Below are 23,920 nucleotides of genomic sequence, written 5' to 3' on the forward strand. Positions count from 1 at the left end.
TGAGATCAGCACATCTTCACCCTTGACCCTGTTCGTAATTAAGCTGGCTATCCAAATAATTTGATTTCATAAACGTAGTATATTAACATTTGCTAAGAGTTCTTTTATTAACTTTTCTAAGGTTGCCCCCAAGTATGCAGTGAAAAAAAGAATCATCATAATTTGCTTTAATTGCCACGTTTTGAATTGCAAATCAGCTCTTTTTTTCTTAGATATCTTCGATCAAATACTAATGAGGTTCTTATTTACACAAAATATAATTTCCTTTCTCCCATGTGGAGTTGATGTATCTCAGTGCACAAAAAGGTGTTTAGGTTACAATTTGCATAAGGGCAGAATGTCTTGTTCTCTTTCTATCAACTCCCCCCTTCCTCCCTTCATCCCCAACTCCTTCTCTGCTCGTCTTTATACAACAAGATTTGCTGAACGATGTCATGAATGAGAAGTGAGCCCAGTTGCCATAGCAACAAGCCATTTTACCTCCGACCGGCAACATATATTACAATGCAGAACAAAAAAGGTAGGACAAAACGCGGCAAAAGTACTTTCGATGAGAGCAGGTGAATGGGGATGTTTTTACTCTGTGTTATACTTGAATCGCAAAGACAGTTGTTATTTAGTGAGCACACACCTTCTTGTGTAACCAGCTAGTTCCAGTACCACTAGAGAGATTGTTTGACCTTTCCTTTTATTCATAAGAAAAGCGAATGTTGAGTGCTGATGTAGCAGTGCTGTAGAAGTTCATGTAGATTTTCATTCAGTCTGACTATGATTTTTTAGTGCTGATATTCTAAGTGAGGTATGTTTTTCCTATGTTCACCATTGGATTACAGGGGCAGTTCCACTTAAAAGGTTAACACTCTGTGTGCGTGTGCGTGTGCGTGTGCGTGTGTGTGTGTGTGTGTGTGTGTGTTTCAAATTAACCTTGCGTTTTGAGGATAATGTTTCTCTGTTTCTCTGACCAAAATAAGGAGGGTTGTATTCATTTCTCTGATGATGGTATTTGAATAAAGGTCATGTTCAGAAGAAGAGAAATGTCAGATTGGTATGTAATGCAGAATAGCCAAAAATGCCTTAAAGTGTGCTGTGTGCTCAAATGTGTCGTAATTGAGCTTGGTTTGTTTCGTCATCAAAATTCTTGCCAAACTGCAACAAACCTAAGATTTACTGAAAGGGGAAAGGATGGACGGTTCAGAGTACAGATGGTTTACTGAAAAACCAGGAGGGAAACTATATTTGGAATTCTTAAGCTAAGATAATGAGGAGCAGATGAAAATTACATTATAAAAATATAATAATGCTTCTCTCACGAGTGACCATAAAGAAAGCCTTTGGCGTCAAGCCTCTGCTGATTGTGAAACTTCACATTTTCCTTCTGCTGTTGGGAGCTTTGCCACATGCCACATGTCTGAAAGTGTTGTGACGAACCCTGTCGTGATGTGTATCCTGACAAAATAGATTACCAGCCTGAAGTGAAGTACCAAATGCTGTGCCATTTTACCAGTACTGTAGGTGTACATTTAAAGGGATAGTTCAGCTAAAAATGAAATTTCTCTCATTATTTACTCACCTTCGTGTCATACCAAAGATATGTGTTTTTCTAAGGAGATTTTTAGTCTACTGTTCATTCTGTTCAGTGAATGTAGAGAATGGAGACCCCTGTCAGATCTTAAATCCAGAGGCGGACAGTAGCAAAGTATTTTTACTTTCTACTCAAGTATATACTTTATCAGCGTTTTCCTTTGAAAATGTTTTACTTCACTACATTCCAAAGCATAATATATAATGTCATACTTTTTACTGCACTACATTTCATAAATAAAAGTTGTTGTTCTTGGTAAAAACTTTGAATTATTTGGTTACACTTTATTTCGATAGTCCACTTTAAACATTCTACTAACTATAAGTAACTTTGCAACTACATGTCAACTAACTGTCATTAGAGTATTAGTTGACTGTCAGTAGACTGGTAGGTTATGGTTAGGTGTTAGGGTTCGGGTTAGTAGAATAAGTTGAATTGTAGCTGCCAAGTTACTTATAGTCAGTAGAATGTCTGTTGAGGGACCAACAAAATAAAGTTTTAGTAAATATTAATCAGACAGTCTACAAATACTCTAATGACAGTTAGTTGACATGTAGTTGCAAAGTTACTTATAGTTAGTAGAATGTCTAAAGTGGACTATCAAAATAAAGTGTTACCAATTATTTAAAGCTACACTGTGTGATATTTTCCCCCATCTAGTGGTGAAAAGGTATATGACCATCCAGTGAATTTTAGTTTCTGTTCCTCTCAATTCCGATTTCGTTTCAACTCCTACGGTGGCCGATTTAGTCCAAGATTAACATGGCTTCCAGTTCGACCTCGTCCACATTCGACACGGGGCCTGTGGGATATGCTGTGCGCAGTGGGATGGTTGGAACTCAACTGGCCTAATTATTCGGCTAGAAAGAACTGCAGCTAATCCAGAGTGAACTTTGATGATAGTAATGTTTATTCAGTCATCCAATTGCAAGGCATAAACAGGTTTGTGTGGATATGTACATAAATGTGGTTTCTGTGAGAGAACAAATAAGGATGGTAAATATACATACGCAGTTAAGAACTGTATAACTATACTTATAAGTTACATTTGTATAATGTAACCGTAAACCAGAGCTTATTGTACCATATATAGGCGCTAAATGCAGCTGCATTAAAAGGAGCGGAGCTGCCGCCGCTGCTGCTAACAAGCGGTGTCCGGTTACAAAAGTGTGTGCGCCGCTTTAACCTTAGCACTGCAGTGCGCTCTGTATAACAATTGTTAATATGCCGATCAGACCTGATACATATTTCCATCAACATACATTACAAGCAAATATTTTCTATAAACGAATAAACATTGTTGATAACAAAATAACTGAATGATTATTCAAATAGGTGAGCATTACGTATGTTGACACAAAAATACTTCTGAGGTGACATCAACTGAATTACGCGATGACACACTCTGAAACACATCTACAATGACAATAACTATTATTACTTACAGAGTTATTAACGCACAGAAATACCAGACAAAGAAAAACAGACTTTTGAGGAATAAACAAGCCAGGAAAACTCTGTATAACTCTGTTACTGGACGCTGCTGAGATGAAAACTCTCTGCACATGCACCAGACAAGTCTGAACAAGTTGACGCGCACATGCGCGAGGCAGAGAATTTTGTACAGTGCCATCGAGTATTAAAACCGGTTAAAACGCGAAAGGCGAAGCTTGAATTTACGGGTATGTCCCTCTTTGGCTAATGTACTTTCAAGATGGAGGGGCAACATGGCGACCACCGTTAGATCCCATTACCTTATGTATTTTCAATGGCATATTATAAACTTACGAGAATACTTTATTACTTGAAAGAAGTAAATATACATTAATGAGCACATATATTTTTGAAAGAACTAAGTGTTTTTAGCTAAGAATAGACTAAAAAAGTTAAACAGTGTAACTTTAATTACTTTTACTTGAGTTAAAATATACAGTACTACATGTTTAATGTAATTACGTATTAAATGATATTCAGTATGGAATGTAGTGCAGTAAAAAGTATGACATTATGCTTTGGATTGTTGTGAAGTAAAAGTTTTCCAAAGAAAAACACTTGAAAAATGTACTTAAGCAGAGTAAAAATTCTCCACTACTGTCCGCCTCTGCTTAAATCTCATATGTGTATGATTTAAATATGTGGGTTTGTCAAAGCTATTTACAAGACATAATTGTCAAACCTGCCATGATACGTCGCCAGATTTGAACATATACAATATAATGTGATTGTGATTGGTTAGCTGCTGCAAAAGAAAAGATTATCAGCTATTAATTATTTAAATGTTGGTCTTTTTATCAAAAAAGTCTCATGCAGGTTGCATTTAATGGATCAAATATACATTATAGTTTAAAATAATATTTTCAGCAGCCATTACTACTATCCTTCCAAAAGCGTTCTAATACGCTGATTTGGTGCTCAAGAAGCAATTGTGCCATTTAATATTTTTTGTGGAAAATGTGCTAATATTTTTCAAGAAGAAATGTATTAATTTCTTTTAAAACTGACCCCAAACTTTTCAATGGTAGTTTATGAGTTGTATGAGCTTCTTTGTTGTTGTTTTTTATTATTTTATTTCATATTTTAATTTTATTTTTTGGAGCTTGACAACCCCATGGTCATCATTCACTTTTATTTAATAGAAAAAAATAGCAGCATGAACATTCTGCGTAACAGTCCCCTTTTGGGAAATCAGAAAATCATAAAGGTTTGGAATGATATGAGGGTGAGAAAAATAATTAATTGCATGATAAAATTATATTCCTTTTATCATGCCATATAAAAGTTAATAAAGTATTAAGCTGAAGTATTTTTTTAGTTATTTGCACATCAGGGGCGAGGCCAGAAATCAGTGTTCCTTCATAAAACAGTGTGTGGCAAATTATCAGTCAAAAAAAGCAGCAGTTTCAAGTTCAAAGTTACAAAAAGTAAATAAGAAAGAATCTACATGAATGAATTAATTAATATATGGTCAGACAGTTGCATGTGTCACTATTAACATTTTACCAAAATCGAGCACAAATGGAGTTATGAGGTTTTAGGCCAGCGGATTTCTGAGAATGTCAGAGATTCATGCTTTGTCCGTCATTACCGCCGCATCTGAGGCAAGAAGTGCATTACATTTTCATCAACTTACAGGTTATAAAGTTTCCTGTAGCTACGCAGGCATTTTTTTTCTGACATTTGGCCAAAATCTCATGTTATTGATTTTTTAAGATGAAGTACTACACATGGATGGAACTTGATGACAAATGCTAAACTAAGGGCCCGTTCACACAGGACACGTTTTGCTTTGAAAATGGGGAAAATGGGAAAATAGGGGGGGAAACATAAGGTCTCGAGATGTGTTTTTTAAAAGTTGAACTGATTTTAACTTAAGCGCCACGTTTTTGGTATTCTGTCAGGTGTAAGTGAGTAGAAAAGGGAGAGAGGACTCATTTGCATGAAGGGTAGATTTATTGTAAAAATAAACACAAACATAAACAAAACACCCGCGAGGAGGGAAAACCAAACTGAAATAAACTTAAATACCAGGGGAGGAAAACCGGAAACACGACAGGGTGCAGACGACATCGAACATAAGACAACGATCCAGCACGGGACTGTAGACACGAGGAGACTATAAAAGGTAACAAATCAGGAGGGGAACAGGTGGGGCCAGTTAAACAATAACCAGGTAACAAGATGGGCGGAGTAAACAAGAGACCACATAAACACACCACATGTGCTCTACAGGACAAGACAGACATGTGACATATGCTGTGTCATGCGTGAGACGCTGCAAAAGATGCAAGATGCGAGCCCAGTGGTTATACACGTCTGTCTTGCTGTCTAGTATATAGTGTTTCTTGAGTAAAGAAGACTTGTACTTATTTTTTTTTAAAAAACTGTTCTTTATTTACCATAATATTGTAAACAAGCAGAGATCTGTCTCCAAACAGCATGCAGCACTTCGTTCAGTGTGTCAAGTTGTGAGGTTTGACTGACAGTTTGAAGATCCAATGGAGTTTACGAGGTTTAGTCACAAGCTCTTTTTAATACTCTTCATTGGTTTAATATTTCAAAACCCACTCTAAAAAAAAACCAAAAATGGTTCTTGGCTCGTAATCATAGGGGAACCTTTTTAGGTGCTATATAGCACCACTTTTGGTGCTTCGGCGGTTCTTCAGAGGTTCTTCACCGGTTCTTTGACTAAGGTGCTATACACTCTAAAAAAAAGGGCTCGTAATCATAGGGGAACCTTTTTTAGTGCTATATAGCACCAATTTTGGTGCTTCAGTGGTTCTTCAGCGGTTCTTCAAAGGTGCTATATAGCTCTGAAGAACCGCTGAAGAACCACTGAAGCACGGAATTGGTGTTATATAGCACTAAAAAAGGTTCCCCTATGATTACGAGCCAAGAACCATTTTTGGTGCCATATAGAACCTTTTTTTTTTTTTTGAGTGTAGCACCTCTGAAGAACTGCTGAAGAACCACTGAAGCACCAAAATTGGTGCTATATAGCACTTAAAAAGGTTCCCCTATGATTACGAGCCAAGAATCATTTTTGGTGCCATATAGAACCTTTTTTTAGAGTGCAGAGAGACATAAAGGGTAACCAATAGTAATGATTTATGAAAAAAAAAAATACAAATGATGAAATTGGTTTCTGCATGATAGCAACAATATGAATTAATGTTTAGAAACTTTTAACTATAACTATACACTATAAATGTTTGTCTTTGCATGTCCTTCTGCAGTATTACTCTGAGACGACGTATGATCTCATCATAATTAATTGTTATGGGAATTGCATAGTTTCGTTGCTTGGTTTCTTGCAGCAGTACATATACAAATATATATCCGAATTAGGCTTTTAAAGTATCGACTGACTGATATTTGCTTCACAGTTTTCAAATTAAACTCCACATTCCACAACAAACGCCTAAATCTTACTATTACATCCTGGGCGGGACTAACAAAAACGAACAAATTTTAATTTTGACAAGCGTGTGGAATGCACCCACTGGGAGAGGGGAAACTATGAACCCGCCTGCGCTTCGCCACTGTTGCACATTGACTCAAGATTTGACATTCTGTGGCAAGAATGAAAAATGTTCTCATGTAAACAGTCACCCAAGGTCACTTTCTTGGATAACAATAGATTATTTTCGCATTCTGCAGACTTAAGTTTGGTAGTATATCGGCGGCACTAAATTTGAAGCATTTCGTCAGAGCTGGTTGGTTCTGCAAGGTTGTTTTGTCAGCCCATGTGTGCTCTCCGCCCCTGTCCTCTTCACACTCTCCTTCAGTGTGAGGGCTGTGTGCTTCAATATTGGCCTCTCACATCCACAACAAGGTTTAGAGTGTCTTGCTCAAGGATGTGTTAAGATTTGAGTGCTGTGTTGGAAGAAACAGAAGGTCCCTGGAGCGGTGCACACCAAACCACATGAAAAAAGCAGATGCGTTTCAGTTCTTTAATGAAATCGCACCCAAATGATGTTTTACTAACAAAGTTCGGGAGGAACACATTCAAATGATCTATCCAATTATCACATCATTTAAACCAGCTGTCAGCAATCAACATGTCTACCCAATCAGCACAAGGGAAGGACTACATAAATACCCAGTCAACTCACCAAAGTTCTTTGACAGTTTCCCAGCATCCCTCCACCACCCCATCTTCCTCACACTCACCTGGTTACTTCCTAACCAGAGATACGGGGGGAGTACTCTGGGTTCGGGCCAAATACCGAGCTCGGAGCCCTCTCCTCGGACAGCACGCCAAATACGCATACTACCACGCATACTATTATGTATACTATATTTACTATCTGATTATTTGTAAGTGTGAACTCGTGAAATGTGGTGTTGAAGGATGCTCCATGTCAAGTGTTTTGTGCTAGTGTAAAAAAACCTTGACGTTACGTTTTTCTTGTTTAGTTTGGAGAAGGTTAAGAGTCATTTTTTGTCATATGAAAACAATCTTGATTCTCTTCAGTGGGGTGTATTTGAGTTTTAATTTTAGCGGCTTTACATAGATAAGATCAAATGCTGCTGAAAGTTTGTGGTGATATCACTTATGAATGTATTGATTGTTTTTCCTCTCTTTTTAAAAAGGAGAGACTTTGAAATAAACTGTTGTTGTATGATGCATTGCAGAAGTAAGGTGCTTTGGGGGAAGAACGGTCTATCTTTCCTTATATATGCCTTCACTGATGCTTTTCCCTTCTACAAGATCTGCAGGCATGGAATTAGAAATCTCACAGAAGCAATAAACAGTAATTGGATTTGGCGATGGAAATCTCATTACCAGGAGAGAGAAAGAGACCCTGATGGGAACACTGGCAACTTCTCTGGGCTATTGCTGCCACACTCCCCTCCTCTCTCTCGCCCCACTGATTTAACCAATCATCTTGTATTTGAATCCATTCTGACCCGCGGTGACGAGGCTGACTGCCGAGGGAGTCTGTGTACGGCTGTCAGTCAGCAAAGCTCTGAAAACGTATTCTTGCGGCCAAGATCAATGGCCACTGCACAACAGTGTCCTCCCCTCGTTGTGCATCTACAGCTTGTTCAATAGTTGTCATGTGGAAAAGGTTCAAGTTTGCAAATGTTCACAATTAATCTGACCAACTGTGCACACGTTGGCCAAAAGATCACCACAATCCATGCAAACAGAATATAATTACTGACCCGTATAATGATAATGCTAATAAAGAAAAGACCCATCTATCATAGGTTGGACAAACAGCCAGTTTAGAAAGATTGCAGTTCCATTAGATGCTGGATATAAGCCAATATGATATAAAAATGGACACTATTTACTTTTTTAAATATGTTGGTGATTCAAAAATAAGTAGTCTAACAAACTTCATCCATTCTTGTATGCAATGTTCACTTTTCACAATCAAATCAATTCCTGAAGGATAAGGCAACATTTTTTTTTATTGAATATCTTTTTTCACTCAACACATTTCATGCAAAAGCTTGCTAAGATTTTTTTATGTTTTTGAAAGAAGTCTCTTGTATTTACCAAGACTGTATTTATTTAATTGAAAAGACAGTGCAGTAATAGTGTGAAATATTATTACAATTTAAAATAACTGTTCTCTATTTGCACTTGTCAATTCACCATTATTTGCTGCCCAAAAAAGCATGCCTTAAACCAGACACTTTTTTGTGCTGCTCTTGGTAGATTGCGTCGGTCATTATGGAAATGATCCGGTTGCGTTCGTGTTCTTTCATTTGCACGTCATCAGTAGATCACGCACAGAACTTTCCACTCCAGTCAACGCTTTTTTGGAATCACGCTCTCACACTTATTTGCCCTGTTTAGTAAATCTGGCCCTATGTGTTTGCCCGATTATGGAAGCAAAATGGGTTTTAAATGTAATTTCTATGTTTAGTTGACACTCACAGTTTGTCACAGTTTGTGTTTACCCTCACTGGAAATGGAAACGTTTAATCCTTATTTAATCTATATTTGTAATGAAAGATGTATGATGTCTTTAAGTTGCTGAATTGACATGAGACTATGCAAACAAAAGCATAGAGTATCTCAAACATTTTCACAACTTTCAAATTCTGTTTGTGATTAGAACAGTCAGGTTGGTTTGTTTACTGCCCAGCAGTTCACTTCAGGAGATCCAGGAAAGTTTAATAGATGCTGTATTTTAATTATATATGTCCTCTCATCTACCACAATAACGATAAGAGGCATCAGCTGAAATCCATTTATGCTTTCCTACAAGCCTGAGCTGAAGGAATGAATTGACTTCTTCTAATATTGCACTAATTCAACTTGCTGTAAAAAGTTAATTGAGAGGGTCAGGGGGCTAAAATGCCTCGTCAAAATCAATTAGCCGGCGCACATATCTCACTAGAAATTCAATAGTGTTTATTTTGCCATTCAGGAACTTTTCATGATTTTAATCTCATGCGCTTTCGTTCCTCCGTGAAAAGCATCATTGTTTGAAAATGTCACCTCTGCTGTGTGTAGGTGTTTGTTTAGAGAATTTGTACTGATTTGCATCAGACAAGTTGGGCCATCTCAGAAAGTGCCAGTGCATTTTGATTAATGCTATTGTCTGGTGCCATTGTAATCAGAAAAGTTTGATTTGAAGTAAATAAGATTGTGTTCTTAACTTTAAAACATATACACTATATTGCCCTAAGTTTTGTCTTTACATGCACATGAACTTTAATGACATCCCATCCTTAATCCAAAGGGTTTAATATGGAGTTGGCCCGCCCTTTGCAGCTATAACAGCTTCAACTCTTCTGGGAAGGCTTTCCACAAGGTTTAGGAGTGTGTTTATGGGAATTTTTGACCATTCTTCTAGAAGCGCATTTGTGAGGTCAGACTCTGATGTTGGACGAGAAGGCCTGGCTCGCAGTCTCCGCTCTAATTCATCCCAAAGGTGTTCTATCGGGTTGAGGTCAGGACTCTGTGCAGGCCAAGTTCTTCCACACCAAACTCGCTCATCTGTGTCTTTATGGACCTTGCATGTGCATTGGTGTGCAGTCATGTTGGAACAGGAAGGGGCCATCCCCAAACTTTTCCCACAAAGTTGGGAGCATGAAATTGTCCAAAATGTCTTGGTATGCTGAAGCATTAAGAGTTCCTTTCACTGGAACTAAGGGGCCAAGCCCAACCCCTGAAAAACAACCCACACCATAATCCACCCTCCACCAAACTTTACACTTGGCACAATGCAGTCAGGCAAGTACTGTTCTCCTGGCAAACATGATCCGTCACTCCAGACAACATGTCTCTGCTCTTGAGTCCAGTGGCGGTCTACTTTACACCACTGCATCCCACGCTTTGCATTCCACTTGGTGATGTAAGGCTTGAATGCAGCTGCTCGGCCATGGAAACAGATTCTATGAAGCTCTCTACGCACTGTTCTTGAGCTCATCTGAAGGCCACACGAAGTTTGGAGGTCTGTAGCTATTGACTCTGCAGAAAGTTGGTGACTTCTGCGCATTGTGCGCCTCAGCGTCCGCTGACCCCGCTCTGTGATTTTACGTGGCCTTCCACTTCGTGGCTGAGTTACTGTTGTTCCCAATTGCTTCCACTTTGTTATAATACCATTAACAGTTGACCGTAGATTATTTAGCAGTGAGGAATTTTCACGAATGGACTTATTGCACAGGTGGCAACCTATCACGGTACCACGCTTGAATTCACAGAGCTCCTGAGAGCAAACCATTCTTTCACAATGTTTGTAGAAGCGTCTGCATGCCTAGGTGCTTGATTTTATACCCCTGTGCTCATGGAAGTGATTGGAACACCCGAATTCAAAGATTTGGATTGGTGTCCCAATACTTTTGAGAGAGAGAAATAGACTTTATATAATAATAGCTCTGTGGACACAGAAAGAGAGCTGCTCAGACCTTTTCAATATTATGCACAGTGTGTTATATTATAATATTAGTATGTTTAAATAATGTTTTTAATTATTAGGGCAGAGACATCATATCAAGATGTATGGTTTTGTTCCCTGGGACCTTTTGGAGGATCATTACTTATGTGTGTGCTGGCTTGATGCTTAATCATGAGATATTGCAATAACAAACCTGTAATTATGCTCTTTACCTCAGACGGGGCATCAGAGATGGTGGGAGCAGGAAATCCCAATAGAAGACAATATCCAGAAAGGAGAACTACTGACCTACAACCTAACCGAACTCATTAAACCAGAGGCCTATCAGGTCCGCCTCACCCCGATAACAAGATTTGGAGAGGGAGATTCAACAGAAAGGATCATTCACTACAGTGGTAAGGAAAAAAACTTGTTTGATTGTTTGTCATGTTTGTTTTTACTGTTCTGAGTATTTCATTACATGAAAGCATGAAAGCACCATAGCATAATGGAGAACGTATCGCATGTTCAGAGCAAGTCTATTACAGAGTCTTACTAGATGGTATGGTACTATCTGTACCATATTGGTTATCAGTCAATATTAGAGATTTTCTTTACCATCATCTAACCCTTACTTAAAGTTAATAGCAAATCGCAAAATGGATATACATTTTTCATAACGTGCATTATGACATTGTGATGCCTAAATTCATTGGTAACATTTAAAGTGCCCCTTTTATGCTTTTTCAGATATTAGCTTTCATGTAGTGTGTTATATAGCTGTTTGTAAATGTACAGTTGATTTAGTTTTTAGGATTTAAACTCAAAATTCTATATAATTTTAATATAAATACATTAATAAATTTTTCAGTTACAGTATCACAATGAAATGTTTATTATTGGTTCATCCTTAGTGAAAAGTCTACAGAGACCATATTGAAATTAGGTTGTTCAATGTCTGCTTGAAATGAATTACTCTTTTCTCTCAAATTATTATGCATTCAGTTTCTCAAATTATTATTATTCAGTTAGAAAAAATGCTACATTTTGACCCGTGATCTCAGATTTTTGCCAATATTTAACTATTCTTGGGGAACATGGATAAAAAAAACAAGAATCATGTCAGTGGACTGATGAGCAGATGCTGTCTGTGCACTGCCTGTCTTAATGTCAAAGTCACTTATTAAAAACATTTACATGTTCCATTCATTTAATTTCAGATTTGACATCTCTAAATATTGTGCAAATGCTTCGTCTTTACACTGAGAAATTTAATTATATTTTTTTAATATTTGTGTAGAAGTCTGCTAATCCAGCAAGGACATTATTATTATTATTTAATGTAATAGAGACCTCTGCTGGCTGTGTACATGGAAAATGCACATGATCTGTTGACATGCATTTTATTGCAACTGTTATATTCTTGTTATCTACTATTTTCCGAAATTGACCAGAGCTATAGATTGATCTTATTGTTTTGTTTTGTGCTTCTTAAAGAGGCCAGTCGAGACACAGGTAACGTACTGTATGTCAAGTCACCTAAACCCTATGTCTGGTGTGCCTGAACCCCTTCCCGTCTTTACTGGATAAACAAGTGTAATGTGGCCGCTTTATGACTTCACCAATGGCTGGATGCACACGGGCACATTCATTAACTGTGCACAGTGTTCTGTTATCGAGGTTGTGTGGTATTAGAGGCTTTTTAAATTCTCTGCCATAATTTTAAGCCGTTGCTTTTGGGTAATGGACATGAAGTACTGTGAAAAGTTGACGTGTCCTGAGGTGTGACATGCTAGACTCAACTCAAAACTAGGCTGTCAAGTTAATTCCCTTTCACTCTCTGCACGCCTTCTAAAAATAGGGATGCGTAAGAAAAGACCACAGTAGACCTGTACAGACCAGGTACAATTACAAAAGCAAATCCCCAAAAAATCATTTAATCTTCCATTCGGTCATTATTTCATTTATTCGGCTCATAGTTTATTCAGCAGCTTACCCATGTGATATGAAGCCCTATGGCTCTGCACGGTCTTTGTGTCAGGTAATGGAAATACCAGTGCTAAAAAATTGAAAATGTCTCATTCCATAACATCTCCCTCACTGCTATTCCATTCCCCCTGAAGTCATTTTGCCACAGGGCTCATAGGAAAAGACCATCTGTATTGATGGGATGTCTTTCACACCAGGAGCACTTCCATCAAAGAGTCCAGCTTTTGCCACTGTGACACTATGCATTTTAATTGGCTCAAATAGCCTAGAGAAGGTGATAGCACAATCACACCAGTCACAATCCATATCCCAGCTTTCACAATAAACTGGAATTGAAGCCTTGTATAAACGGTTAAAGAAGCTCTATGTGAGAATACCTTCTATCAGTTTGTTAAAACTACACATTTATGTTGAGATTTATGCATCTGGCAGACACTGCATTTTAGGTATACATTTTTGTCCAATTCATTTTTAATAATAGTTCACCCAAAAATTCACCCAAAAAAACACCCAAAAAAGTCATCATTTAATTACCCTCATGTCGTTTGCTAACCTGTATGACTTTCTTTCTAAGATTTCAAATACTTTTCCATGATGTATTTTAATTGAGATGTAATTTTTAGTGAGATGCATTGCATGTATTGGCTGTCCCATTCACACTATTTTAATGTTTAATATTTTTAGTATAATTTTTTTTTTGGGGGGGGGGGGTTGTCCCGCTAGTACTAAACATAATCATGAACATTATTTTGATTATTTTGATCTGAGATTATTTTGAATAGAGACATTTTAAATGGTATGAGGAAGAGGAAATTACATCCTTTTGGGTTTGATGAATCAAGTTCAGAAGTTCCACAAAGCACATATATGTGGCGGATGCCCTAAATCAACAGTGATTTACATTGCATTCAATGTATACATTATTTCAATTCCCATGAATATTTAATGGGAAAGTGGTAATTCACACAAAACTATTTAAATTCTAATCCTACCCCTAAATCTACCCATCACACAAAACTTACTTACTTTTATAAGCTTGTTTCCTGGTGACACAAGTCCCCTTGAGTCAGTGTGCATTCAGGTTGATGTCCCCTCAGGATAGAACATCATGTACACACACACACACACACACACACAATCATTGGAATTCAATGTTGTAGACTGTCATTGCATGGACAACAAAACTCTTGAAAAAGTCCAACATATCTTAATAAAGAAAGTCATACAGGTTTGGAATGACATGAGGGTGAGTAAAGAAAAAATTTTTATTTATTTTTTCACCGAGTGTTGAGAAATAATAAGAATGAGGCTGAATCTGATTTTTATTAGAAACTATTGGAAAGGCAAGCCATGGCAACTTCAGGCAAAGGTTGCAAAGTATTTGTTAAGACTTTGAATGGCTGCTGTTCAAATTCGTGCATGGACAGTGCCAGACAAATTAACAAGCTACCAAGAAGAATTGATGGACTGTGTCATTTGGTGTCATTCTTTAAAGCATTTATTCAACACATAAACTTGCTGCTGCCTGTAGATTGCTTTGGAAAGCCACCAATTGGCAGCTATTTATGAGCCTTTCAGAGAACACAAACAGGCTGAGAGGACAGTGCTAACAAGCCATTATAATTGTATTGTCAAACAGTTAGTACACCTCACTACGACTTAACTATGGAATTAGATTGTCATAAATGGTGTTTTTTCTCTTTGTTTAGTTGTTTACTGCTGATAATATTAATAATAATGATCGACTACAGGTAATTTAAATGCTAATATAAGTCAATGCAAGCATTGTAGCAAAATGGATGAATATAAAATATGCTGATGAGAATGCATGTATGATTCTACTCATTAATTTTTATAGGCCTTTGATTATGTGGGATGCATTACTTGGACTCAGTGATAACATATTGTTTCTGAAATGCCTTCGGGTTTTGTATGTGTATCACAAAATCCTGTTTCTATGATAAGACAACATGCCGTGTATCTAGCCTGAATTGCATTACTGCAATTTATTACTCAGCTCTGCACATTTATGTTGTTATCTGGCTTTGTTTGAATAAAAGGCCTGAATGTGGTAGGATTTCACCTTAAAGCTTGCCTCTGAGTAGGGCGGCTGTGAATCCTCTCTGAGTGGAGAGATATGCTGGGTCTAATTGCTTGTGTGTTTAATGATGTTGACGTTTTGCTTTTGCCTCCTGCTCCAATAGCTCTAATTGTACTTTTACAGGGATGGGGGAAGAGAGACAGAGAAAGGGAAAGAACATGGAGCCCTTCAATTTAGAGAGTGTGTTAATGCGGCACGTGTTTCCAAATATGCAACATCTGTTTGGTTTAACCAAAGCAGGCCTCTCCCCTCCTTACCCCATTTAGAAACAGCTGTGCGGTTTCATAGGAAGGGAACTGTAACCTTCATGGAATAATTAATTTCTAAAATTGCGATTTCGCATTAGGCAAAAAACAGCTAGTCTTGAATAGTGAATGTGGAATGCGATCAGTTGACATATTGATTGTGCTTTTTTATCAGTAATGTAATGTAAAGTGTTTTGCAAGTTTATATTCAATATATTCATCCAAATATGTTGTATTTTATTCTATTTATATTAATCAATTCAATTATGTTGTTAAAGGTTTAGTTCACCCAAAAATGAAAATTGTCATTAATTACTCACCCTCATGTTGTTCCAAACCCGTAAGACCCGTAGATCTTCAGAAACACAAATGAAGATTTTTTTGATAAAATCCGAGAGCTCTTTGAATCCTCCATAGACAGCAATTTAATTAACACTTTCAAGGCCCAGAAACGTAGTAAAGACATTGTTAAAATTGTCCATGTGACTACAGTGGTTCAACCTTAATTTTATGAAGCGACGAGAATACTTTTTGTGTGCTAAAAAACCCCCAAAATAACGACTTTATTGAACACTTTATTTTTGTCTGTGCTAGTCTCCTACACAGTTGACGTAGTAAATACAGTGCAGCGCTTTCTACTACATCAGAACGCCGGATTACCATTGTCCGACGCTGTTCACATGAGCACCACTACGCGTGCATGTGATGCTGACGCAGGAGCTAAAGTCTTTTTTTTATTCTCATCGCTTTATAAAATGTAGGTTGAACCGCTGTAGTCAAATGGACTATTTTAACAATGTCTTTACTACCTTTCTGGGCCTTGAAAGTGGTAATTATATTTCTGTCAGAGAGCTCACCGATTTCATCAAAAATATCTTCATTTTTGTTCCGAAGGTCTTGCGGGTTTGGAACAACATGAGGGTCAGTGTTTAATGACAGAATTTTCATTTTAAGATGAACTAACCCTTTAATTATTGTATTTTCCATGCATTTTAAAAGAGTCATTTTAATATTTCAAAAAAGTTTTAACATACTTTTAAAAGACTTTTACATGATAAAGTATTTGGCTTTCCCATTTAAATTAGCTCAATAACTTTTATAATTACTTTTTATAATTTATATTATTATCAATAACGTTTATAATTTTGCATTAAAACAGGATCATATATCTGTGTCCATGAATGTGTCCTTTTACACTACTTATTTGCCTTAAATAATAGTAAAGAGTTTTTTAAGAGTCATTTTAAATGGCATATAGAAGCCGAAGTGACATCAGTTTATTTATTTTTTTGAGCCAAGCTTTTTTTTTATGCTGGATAAGAATCGTCAAGAATCCCCTTCACATTAAACAAGACTGTAAAAACATTTATTTTTAATAAATGTATTTATTTGTACTAATACTAACACATTTTTAGTAATAATTCTATTATTGACTGTTAAGTGTTAATGATCCAAAGAAATAACCTTGATAACGTGGAGAGCAGCAGCCATTTTGGTTTGAAATGTTCCTCCCCATTTCTTCCCTCTTTCTCTAAATGCCCAAATATGAATTTTTTCATAAACTTAGCTTGAGATGCCAAAAGCATTTTGTTAAAACTTGAAGACATTCTATATCTGATAGAATGTTTCAAACCTTAACATAAATTTACTTCAAAAATCACCACCAACTAGAAAAGGCATCTGTTTCAAGGAATGACTCACTAGCATTTTGTCTTCCTTGACAAAATCCTCTTTTCCCCTTGAGGTTGCAAATCCCATCTCCCATCTCCCATCATTCACTCATTCATTCATTTGTAAATTCTGTGTATGTAAACAGACGTTTGATAATTGATTCCCCTTCTTTTCCCCTCCTGTCAACCTCTTTACTTTTTCATTTGTATCATCAATTTCGTGTGGAGCTGTTCCCCTGCAGTTCACAAAGCAGACATTTACACTGACAACCCCTTGTGAACATCTGCTGTTTGAATGCTGTTGTGCTAATCTCTCTCATTATAGGAGCCTGATCAAATGCCAGAACTGATGCCACTTTTCCGTCCCAGAAGGCGACTGACACACTGTACTCATTTTAGTGCTGGAACGTCAATTTGAGACACTTATATTTCTTTAAATTCTTCTGCTAAAGTTAGAGCCCTCTACAATATTATGTTTTCAAACATTTTTTGAGAGGATGACCATTGATTTTTTTTTTTCTTACCCAAAACAGAAATTCAAAGCTTGGTGTAATTCTGCTTCTAGAGGATCCAAGCACGTTTTCTGACTTAAACAGGATTGCTCATGGGGTTTTTGTATTCTATTAAGGCTCTGAACTTAGTTGGTTGAAATAGGGATCAGTTTCAGTCTCACTATCTATTCCACACATGCCCTCTGAAACCTTTCTTCCACAATGCCCTCAATGAGGCTGCCTGGAAGCACTCGGCTTTCTGCCGCACTCAGATAGGCTGCTTGTGAATGGAACGAAGAGAGATACAGGTCTTTATGGTTCACCTGAGCATTGCACAGCCCCATAGCGACCTCTCCCCACACAAACACCCCCTCCTGCACTGAAACGCTATTTCATTTCCCCTCTCTAACTGTGTGATACATGGTAATGATGCCCAAAGCACTTTCTAAACACTTCTCTCCAAGGGCAAACTGCATTCTCCCCTCTCTGAATCCCCTGCTGTTGTTCATAATGGTGTATTAATAAACTATCTGCTATAAGCCTAGGGTTTCACATGTGTAACCTCTTCTTTTTTCTTTTTTTTTTACAGCACCGGTGAATCCTGATTGGAGTAAGTTTTTTCTTCTTCTCCGAATTAGTAAGAAGAGCAGAGTAAGGCCCGGATCAGACAGAACGTGTTTTTCAGGTTTGAAAACACGAGGCGCTACGCACTGCCTTTTTTGGTTGACGTTTTTTAATGTAGAAAATAGCAGTGCACTGTGGGGGTTTTTATGTTGCTAGGCAACCCCCAAATCAGCTGTGCTATCAGTCTAATCAAGATAACCATCACCACAACGGAAGGCCGGCCTCGCCATTAATTCGTTTGCACAATGGGGAAAAAACGTGATGACGTCGGGCGCTTTTCTGCTCAGAGATTTTTTTTCATCTTCATGCACTCAGAGCGCTCCTGAAAAAACGCAAGGCGCACAAACAGCACCCATAATAACGCTCACTTAGCCTGGCTCCGCCATCCTATGTACTTCTGCTCAATTTTCATTTTCCTTCAGTACTCCATCTGGGACTGCGGTATAGACTTAGGTTTTCTCCGAACAAATTTTTACCAGCCCAGTCAGCGAACAGAGGGAGTGGCTGAGAACGATGGTGTTGATGTCGTGCGCTAGTTTGAGTTGTAGTTCAGTAATGGCGACGGAGAAAGATGCGAGCGAAGCCATTCATTCCGTTCTTGCACCGTGGCCGAATATCCAGAAATGAAAGCCGGAGCAAGAACAAACTTTGCTGAGTTTTGTTGGTGGCCATGATGTTGTGTCCCGGGAAAAGTTAGATTTTCCACCTCGCTCCGTTAGTGCTGAAAGAGTCGGCTTAAGCCCCGGTAATTGTTTCGCGTGCGGTCGGAAGGTATTGTCATCATTTACAGGGTCTAGTCAGTGATTTTATTGCCGTCCGTCTCCCACCACCCGCGTAAAAATCCCCGGCCGAATTACCTACTGTTTTAGACAAACACCAAGGTCGTGTGGTAATTTAATTGCTGTCCAAATCCACATCTCTAAGTTTTCTAGAATATATCACTTCAAAATCCACTGTTTATATCCTTTTTGACCACTGCAGAGCACCGCACGGTTGCGCTTCGCTGTAATTTGGATGCATTTCTAGACTTGTATTTCTTTAAATGCTGAAAAAGTATTTTCAAGGACAATATCTTTCATCACCGCTCAAAAAATAAAAGGAAGAAAAGCACGTAAACATTTGAATTGGTTCGTTATTTACGGCAGCACTTATTCTTTTCATACCAAGCATATGATATTTTATTTACAGTATACAATCATGTTATGGACCACGTGAGCAGCGCGTTCCCGATCGCAAAACTCTCCCATCTACCGTGAATAAATCACAATGCGAATGCACAAGGTTTTATCACTGAGGTGGCTGCACATTTATTTTTAACGGACTTCCATGTGAGAAACAGAGGCGAACGGCGCATGACATACGTCACGACCAAACGTTTGCGATTGGTTATGGTAGATCCAGAGTGGCTCTGGGCAGATCCAATAGTTTTAAACTTCAACAGAGTACCCGTCTTCAAGGAAGTAAACGCTTGTCAATGGAGAGTGGCCAGACTCTCTGTACAAATGAAATGTACGAGAGGCTGGTAAGACCAGGATAACGCTCACTGCCAACAGAAAAAAAGGTGCCTCACTGCAAAAACGCGTTCTGTCTGATCGGGGCCTAAGAGCAATTTAAATATATATATATATATAGCTTTTTCCTTTTGGTGTTTAGCATGAGTAAATGATCAACATGATCTCATTAGTATTCATAGGTATAGACATGTATGTTTGGATAGACAGATATGTATCCATTTTTTTATGTACACTAACATACAAATGTTTAGGGTTGTAAGATCTTTAAAATGTTTTTGGAAATAACTTTTCTATTGCTATAATTATATTTTAAAATTTAAAATATCAGTGTTTTCATATTTTTGTTCAGTCATACATCTGTTGATACACTACAGTTTAAAATGTTGAGGTCAATAGTTTATGTTTTTGAAAAAATCTCTTATGCTCACCAAGGCTGCATTTATTTTATCTGGTCATTCTTAGAAGCCATTACTTTAGAAATCATTCATCGCCAAATAAATTTTTTAGCCGAATCAATGCTGAAAATAGCTGCTTAATATTTTTGTAAAAAATGTGTTTTTTAGGGTTTTTTTGATGACTGAAAAGAACAGTGTTTATTTGAAATAGAAATCTTTTGCAACATTATAAATAACTTTACTGTCACTTTTGATTCGTTTAATGCATCCTTGCTGAATAGAAGCATTAATTTCTTTCAACTGACCTCAAACTATTGAACGGTAGTGTAAGCATTACTTTTGCATGATGCAAATTATACCAATTTGAAAGCATATACATACAAATGCTTTAAAATCCTATGAGGTTTATTGAATATTAAATTCATGGATTTTATTGTTATTATAATGTTATGGTGTGAAAATGAAATATGTTTAATGGCATCACATTTTTTAACAGTTTGTGCATTCATCAAATTTGGCATTTAAAGGTTTCATTTCATCTGTGTATTGTCTAATGGTCATAAATATTGTGACAGCACACACAGTAAATGGGTGAAATTTAAATGTGACATCAACAGTTTTTGACTTAAAGTTCATAAATGTTGAACTGATGATGATAAATGCAGTCTTAAGAAAATTGTACTAATCATCCAAAAATGTATTTATGTACAAATATGTGATCACTCAGGAATGACTGAATTGTCTGATTAGTCTGCTTTTTAGATGCTCTTTCTGCACACTCTTCATTGTACTGTTTCTCTGCTGAAACAACCGTAGATACGTTTCACTGCGGCTTCGAAGAAGACACCATCTGTATGTTCACCCAAGATAAAACCGAAGAGTTTGATTGGACAAGACATAGCGCTGCCACCAGGGACACTAAATATACACCCAACACTGGACCCAGCAGTGACCGCACTGGCTCTAAACAAGGTATACAGCACATGTGCCACTCAGTAAATCTGTAAGTTAAATATAGATAGATATAGATTTATAGCTACACCAAAGTTAAACATCACAAGTTTCACATTTTCACAAATAAGTTAATGAATTGTCATTCATCAGTGGTATAGTGTATGTTGAGTAAAAGGTTAAATCATCAGCAAAGTGAAGCTTGTGACTTTTAGAGAGAGGCTAATAGCATTAGCGTCCAAAGGCACTTTCAATTTCTAATGTTGCTAAAGGAGTGCACAGGCTGTCTTTTGATTGGGCGACGTTTAGAGGAAGATGCTCTGTGGGTTCCATTAGCTGCACTTTCAGAAAAATGGTGTCAGTCATTAAACTTGACATCGGATCATGACAGATCCGGTGTGCAACTGGATAATTTCCATGGGTCAACACATCACTAATGCAATCAGCTTGTCTAGTACTTTGGTAAAGTAGGGGAATCTGAAGAATGCAAGTCATAAGTTCAGAAAGAACGGTAGGGTTATTTAATCTATGTATTGAAGTGGGTTTTTAAGTGCTGCAGGGATGACGTCCTTTTTGTAGGCCAACCTAGAAGTTAGCATCACCCTCAGTGTTGCCAAGTCTGTGGTTTTCCGCTGGAATTGGGTTACTTTTACACTGTAGCCGCGAGTTGAAGCAACTATGATTTGTGAAGCGACTTATGATTTGTTCATCAAGACTATCAAACACAACTTTCATGAACTTTGATGCCTAAATGCGATCGAGAAGCTAAAGTTAGGCTGTAAACAAACTACACAATGATGTATAACTTAAACATTACCAAAATGGAAGGGATAGTTCACCCTAAAACGAAAATTAACTACTAATTAACTGCACCCTCATGTCGTTCCAAACCTTTGAGCCTTTTATTCACCTTCGGAACACAAATGAAGATATTTTTTTATAAAAATCTGAGCGATTTCTGTCTCTCCATTGACAGCTATACAACTACCACTCTGAAGCTTCAAAAAGTTCATAAAGAGTTTAAACTAATTCAATTGAATTGAGTTGTTTAGTCCAAATTGCTTTATAAACTGACCAGATTTTTGTTACGCAGCACGTTTGAGCTTCCACAAAAACCAATGAAGTTCATTCTCATGTTATGCAGCACATTTGAACTTCCACAAGAACCAATGAGGTTCATTCCTGTGTGTTACGCAGCACATTTGAGCTTCCACAAGAACCAATGAGGTTCATTCTCATGTGTTACGCAACACGTTTGAGCTTCCACAAGAACCAATAAGGTTCATTTTCATGTTACGCAACACGTTTGAGCTTCCACAAGAACCAATGAGGTTAATTCTCATGTGTTACGCAACACGTTTGAGCTTCCACAAGAACCAATGAGGTTCATTCTCATGTGTTACGCAACACGTTTGAGCTTCCACAAGAACCAATGAGGTTAATTCTCATGTGTTACGCAACACGTTTGAGCTTCCACAAGAACCAATGAGGTTCATTCTCATGTGTTACGCAACGCGTTTGAGCTTCCACAAGAAACAATAAGGTTCATTCTCATGTTACGCAACACGTTTGAGCTTCCACAAGAACCAATGAGGTTCATTCCTGTGTGATACGCAGCACGTTTGAGCTTCCACAAGAACCAATGAGGTTTATTCTCGTGTTAAGCAGCACATTTGAGCTTCCACAAGACCAAATGAGGTTCATTCTCATGTTACGCAGCACATTTGAACTTCCACAAGTACCAATGAGGTTCATTCCTGTGTGTTACGCAGCACGTTTGAACTTCCACAAGAACCAAAGAGGTTAATTCTCATGTGTTACGCAACACGTTTGAGCTTCCACAAGAACCAATGAGGTTAATTCTCATGTGTTACGCAACACGTTTGAGCTTCCACAAGAACCAATGAGGTTAATTCTCATGTGTTACGCAACACGTTTGAGCTTCCACAAGAACCAATGAGGTTCATTCCTGTGTGATACGCAGCACGTTTGAGCTTCCACAAGAACCAATGAGGTTTATTCTCGTGTTAAGCAGCACATTTGAGCTTCCACAAGACCAAATGAGGTTCATTCTCATGTTACGCAGCACATTTGAACTTCCACAAGTACCAATGAGGTTCATTCCTGTGTGTTACGCAGCACGTTTGAACTTCCACAAGAACCAATGAGGTTAATTCTCATGTGTTACGCAACACGTTTGAGCTTCCACAAGAACCAATGAGGTTAATTCTCATGTGTTACGCAACACGTTTGAGCTTCCACAAGAACCAATGAGGTTCATTCCTGTGTGTTACGCAACACGTTTGAGCTTCCACAAGAACCAATGAGGTTCATTCTCATGTGTTACGCAACACGTTTGAGCTTCCACAAGAACCAATGAGGTTCATTCCTGTGTGTTACGCAGCACGTTTGAACTTCCACAAGAACCAATGAGGTTCATTCTCATGTTACGCAACACGTTTGAACTTCCACAAGAACCAATGAGGTTCATTCTCATGTTACGCAACACGTTTGAGCTTCCACAAGAACCAATGAGGTTCATTCTTGTGTTACGCTGCACATTTGAGCTTCCACAAGAACCAATGAGGTTTATTCTCGTGTTAAGCAGCACATTTGAGCTTCCACAAGAGCCAATGAAGTTCATTCTCATGTTACACGGCACGTTTGAGCTTCTGCAAGAACCATTGAGGTTTGTTTTCGTGCGTCAAGCAGCTTCGGTTAGCTTCTGTTTAAATTTGCTGATCAATGTTTATATGTGAATAAAAGTGTAAATTCAATCTGTTCTTAAAGCGATCTTGTCTCTTTAGAAAATGTTATCTAAACCGCTCGATTCATATATATTAGTTTTAGGATCTCTTTTTGATCCTTTTGAAGCATCAAAGTGGTAGTTGCGTAGCTGTCAATGGAGAGTACAGAACTGGCTCAGATTTTATTCAAAATATCTTCATTTGTAGAAGATGAACGAGAGTCTTACAGGTTTGAAACCACACAAGGGTGAGTAAATGATTTTCGCTAAT

The 23,920-nt window shown here is 37.7% G+C and overlaps 1 protein-coding gene across 1 annotated transcript in view; it reads left to right on the forward strand.

Annotated features, from left to right (window-relative positions):
* Nucleotides 1-23,920, forward strand: part of mdga2a (MAM domain containing glycosylphosphatidylinositol anchor 2a) — a 192,563-nt gene that overhangs the window by 160,357 nt on the left and 8,286 nt on the right. The window contains exons 11-13 of the mRNA XM_079832727.1: nucleotides 11,162-11,339; nucleotides 18,009-18,029; nucleotides 20,769-20,924. Of these exons, the coding sequence (XP_079688853.1) occupies nucleotides 11,162-11,339; nucleotides 18,009-18,029; nucleotides 20,769-20,924 (355 nt within the window). The remainder of the gene's footprint in view (nucleotides 1-11,161; nucleotides 11,340-18,008; nucleotides 18,030-20,768; nucleotides 20,925-23,920) is intronic.

This window comes from Gobio gobio, assembly GCF_949357685.1.
Source record: "Gobio gobio genome assembly, chromosome: 13".
Classification (NCBI taxonomy): Eukaryota; Metazoa; Chordata; class Actinopteri; order Cypriniformes; family Gobionidae; genus Gobio; species Gobio gobio.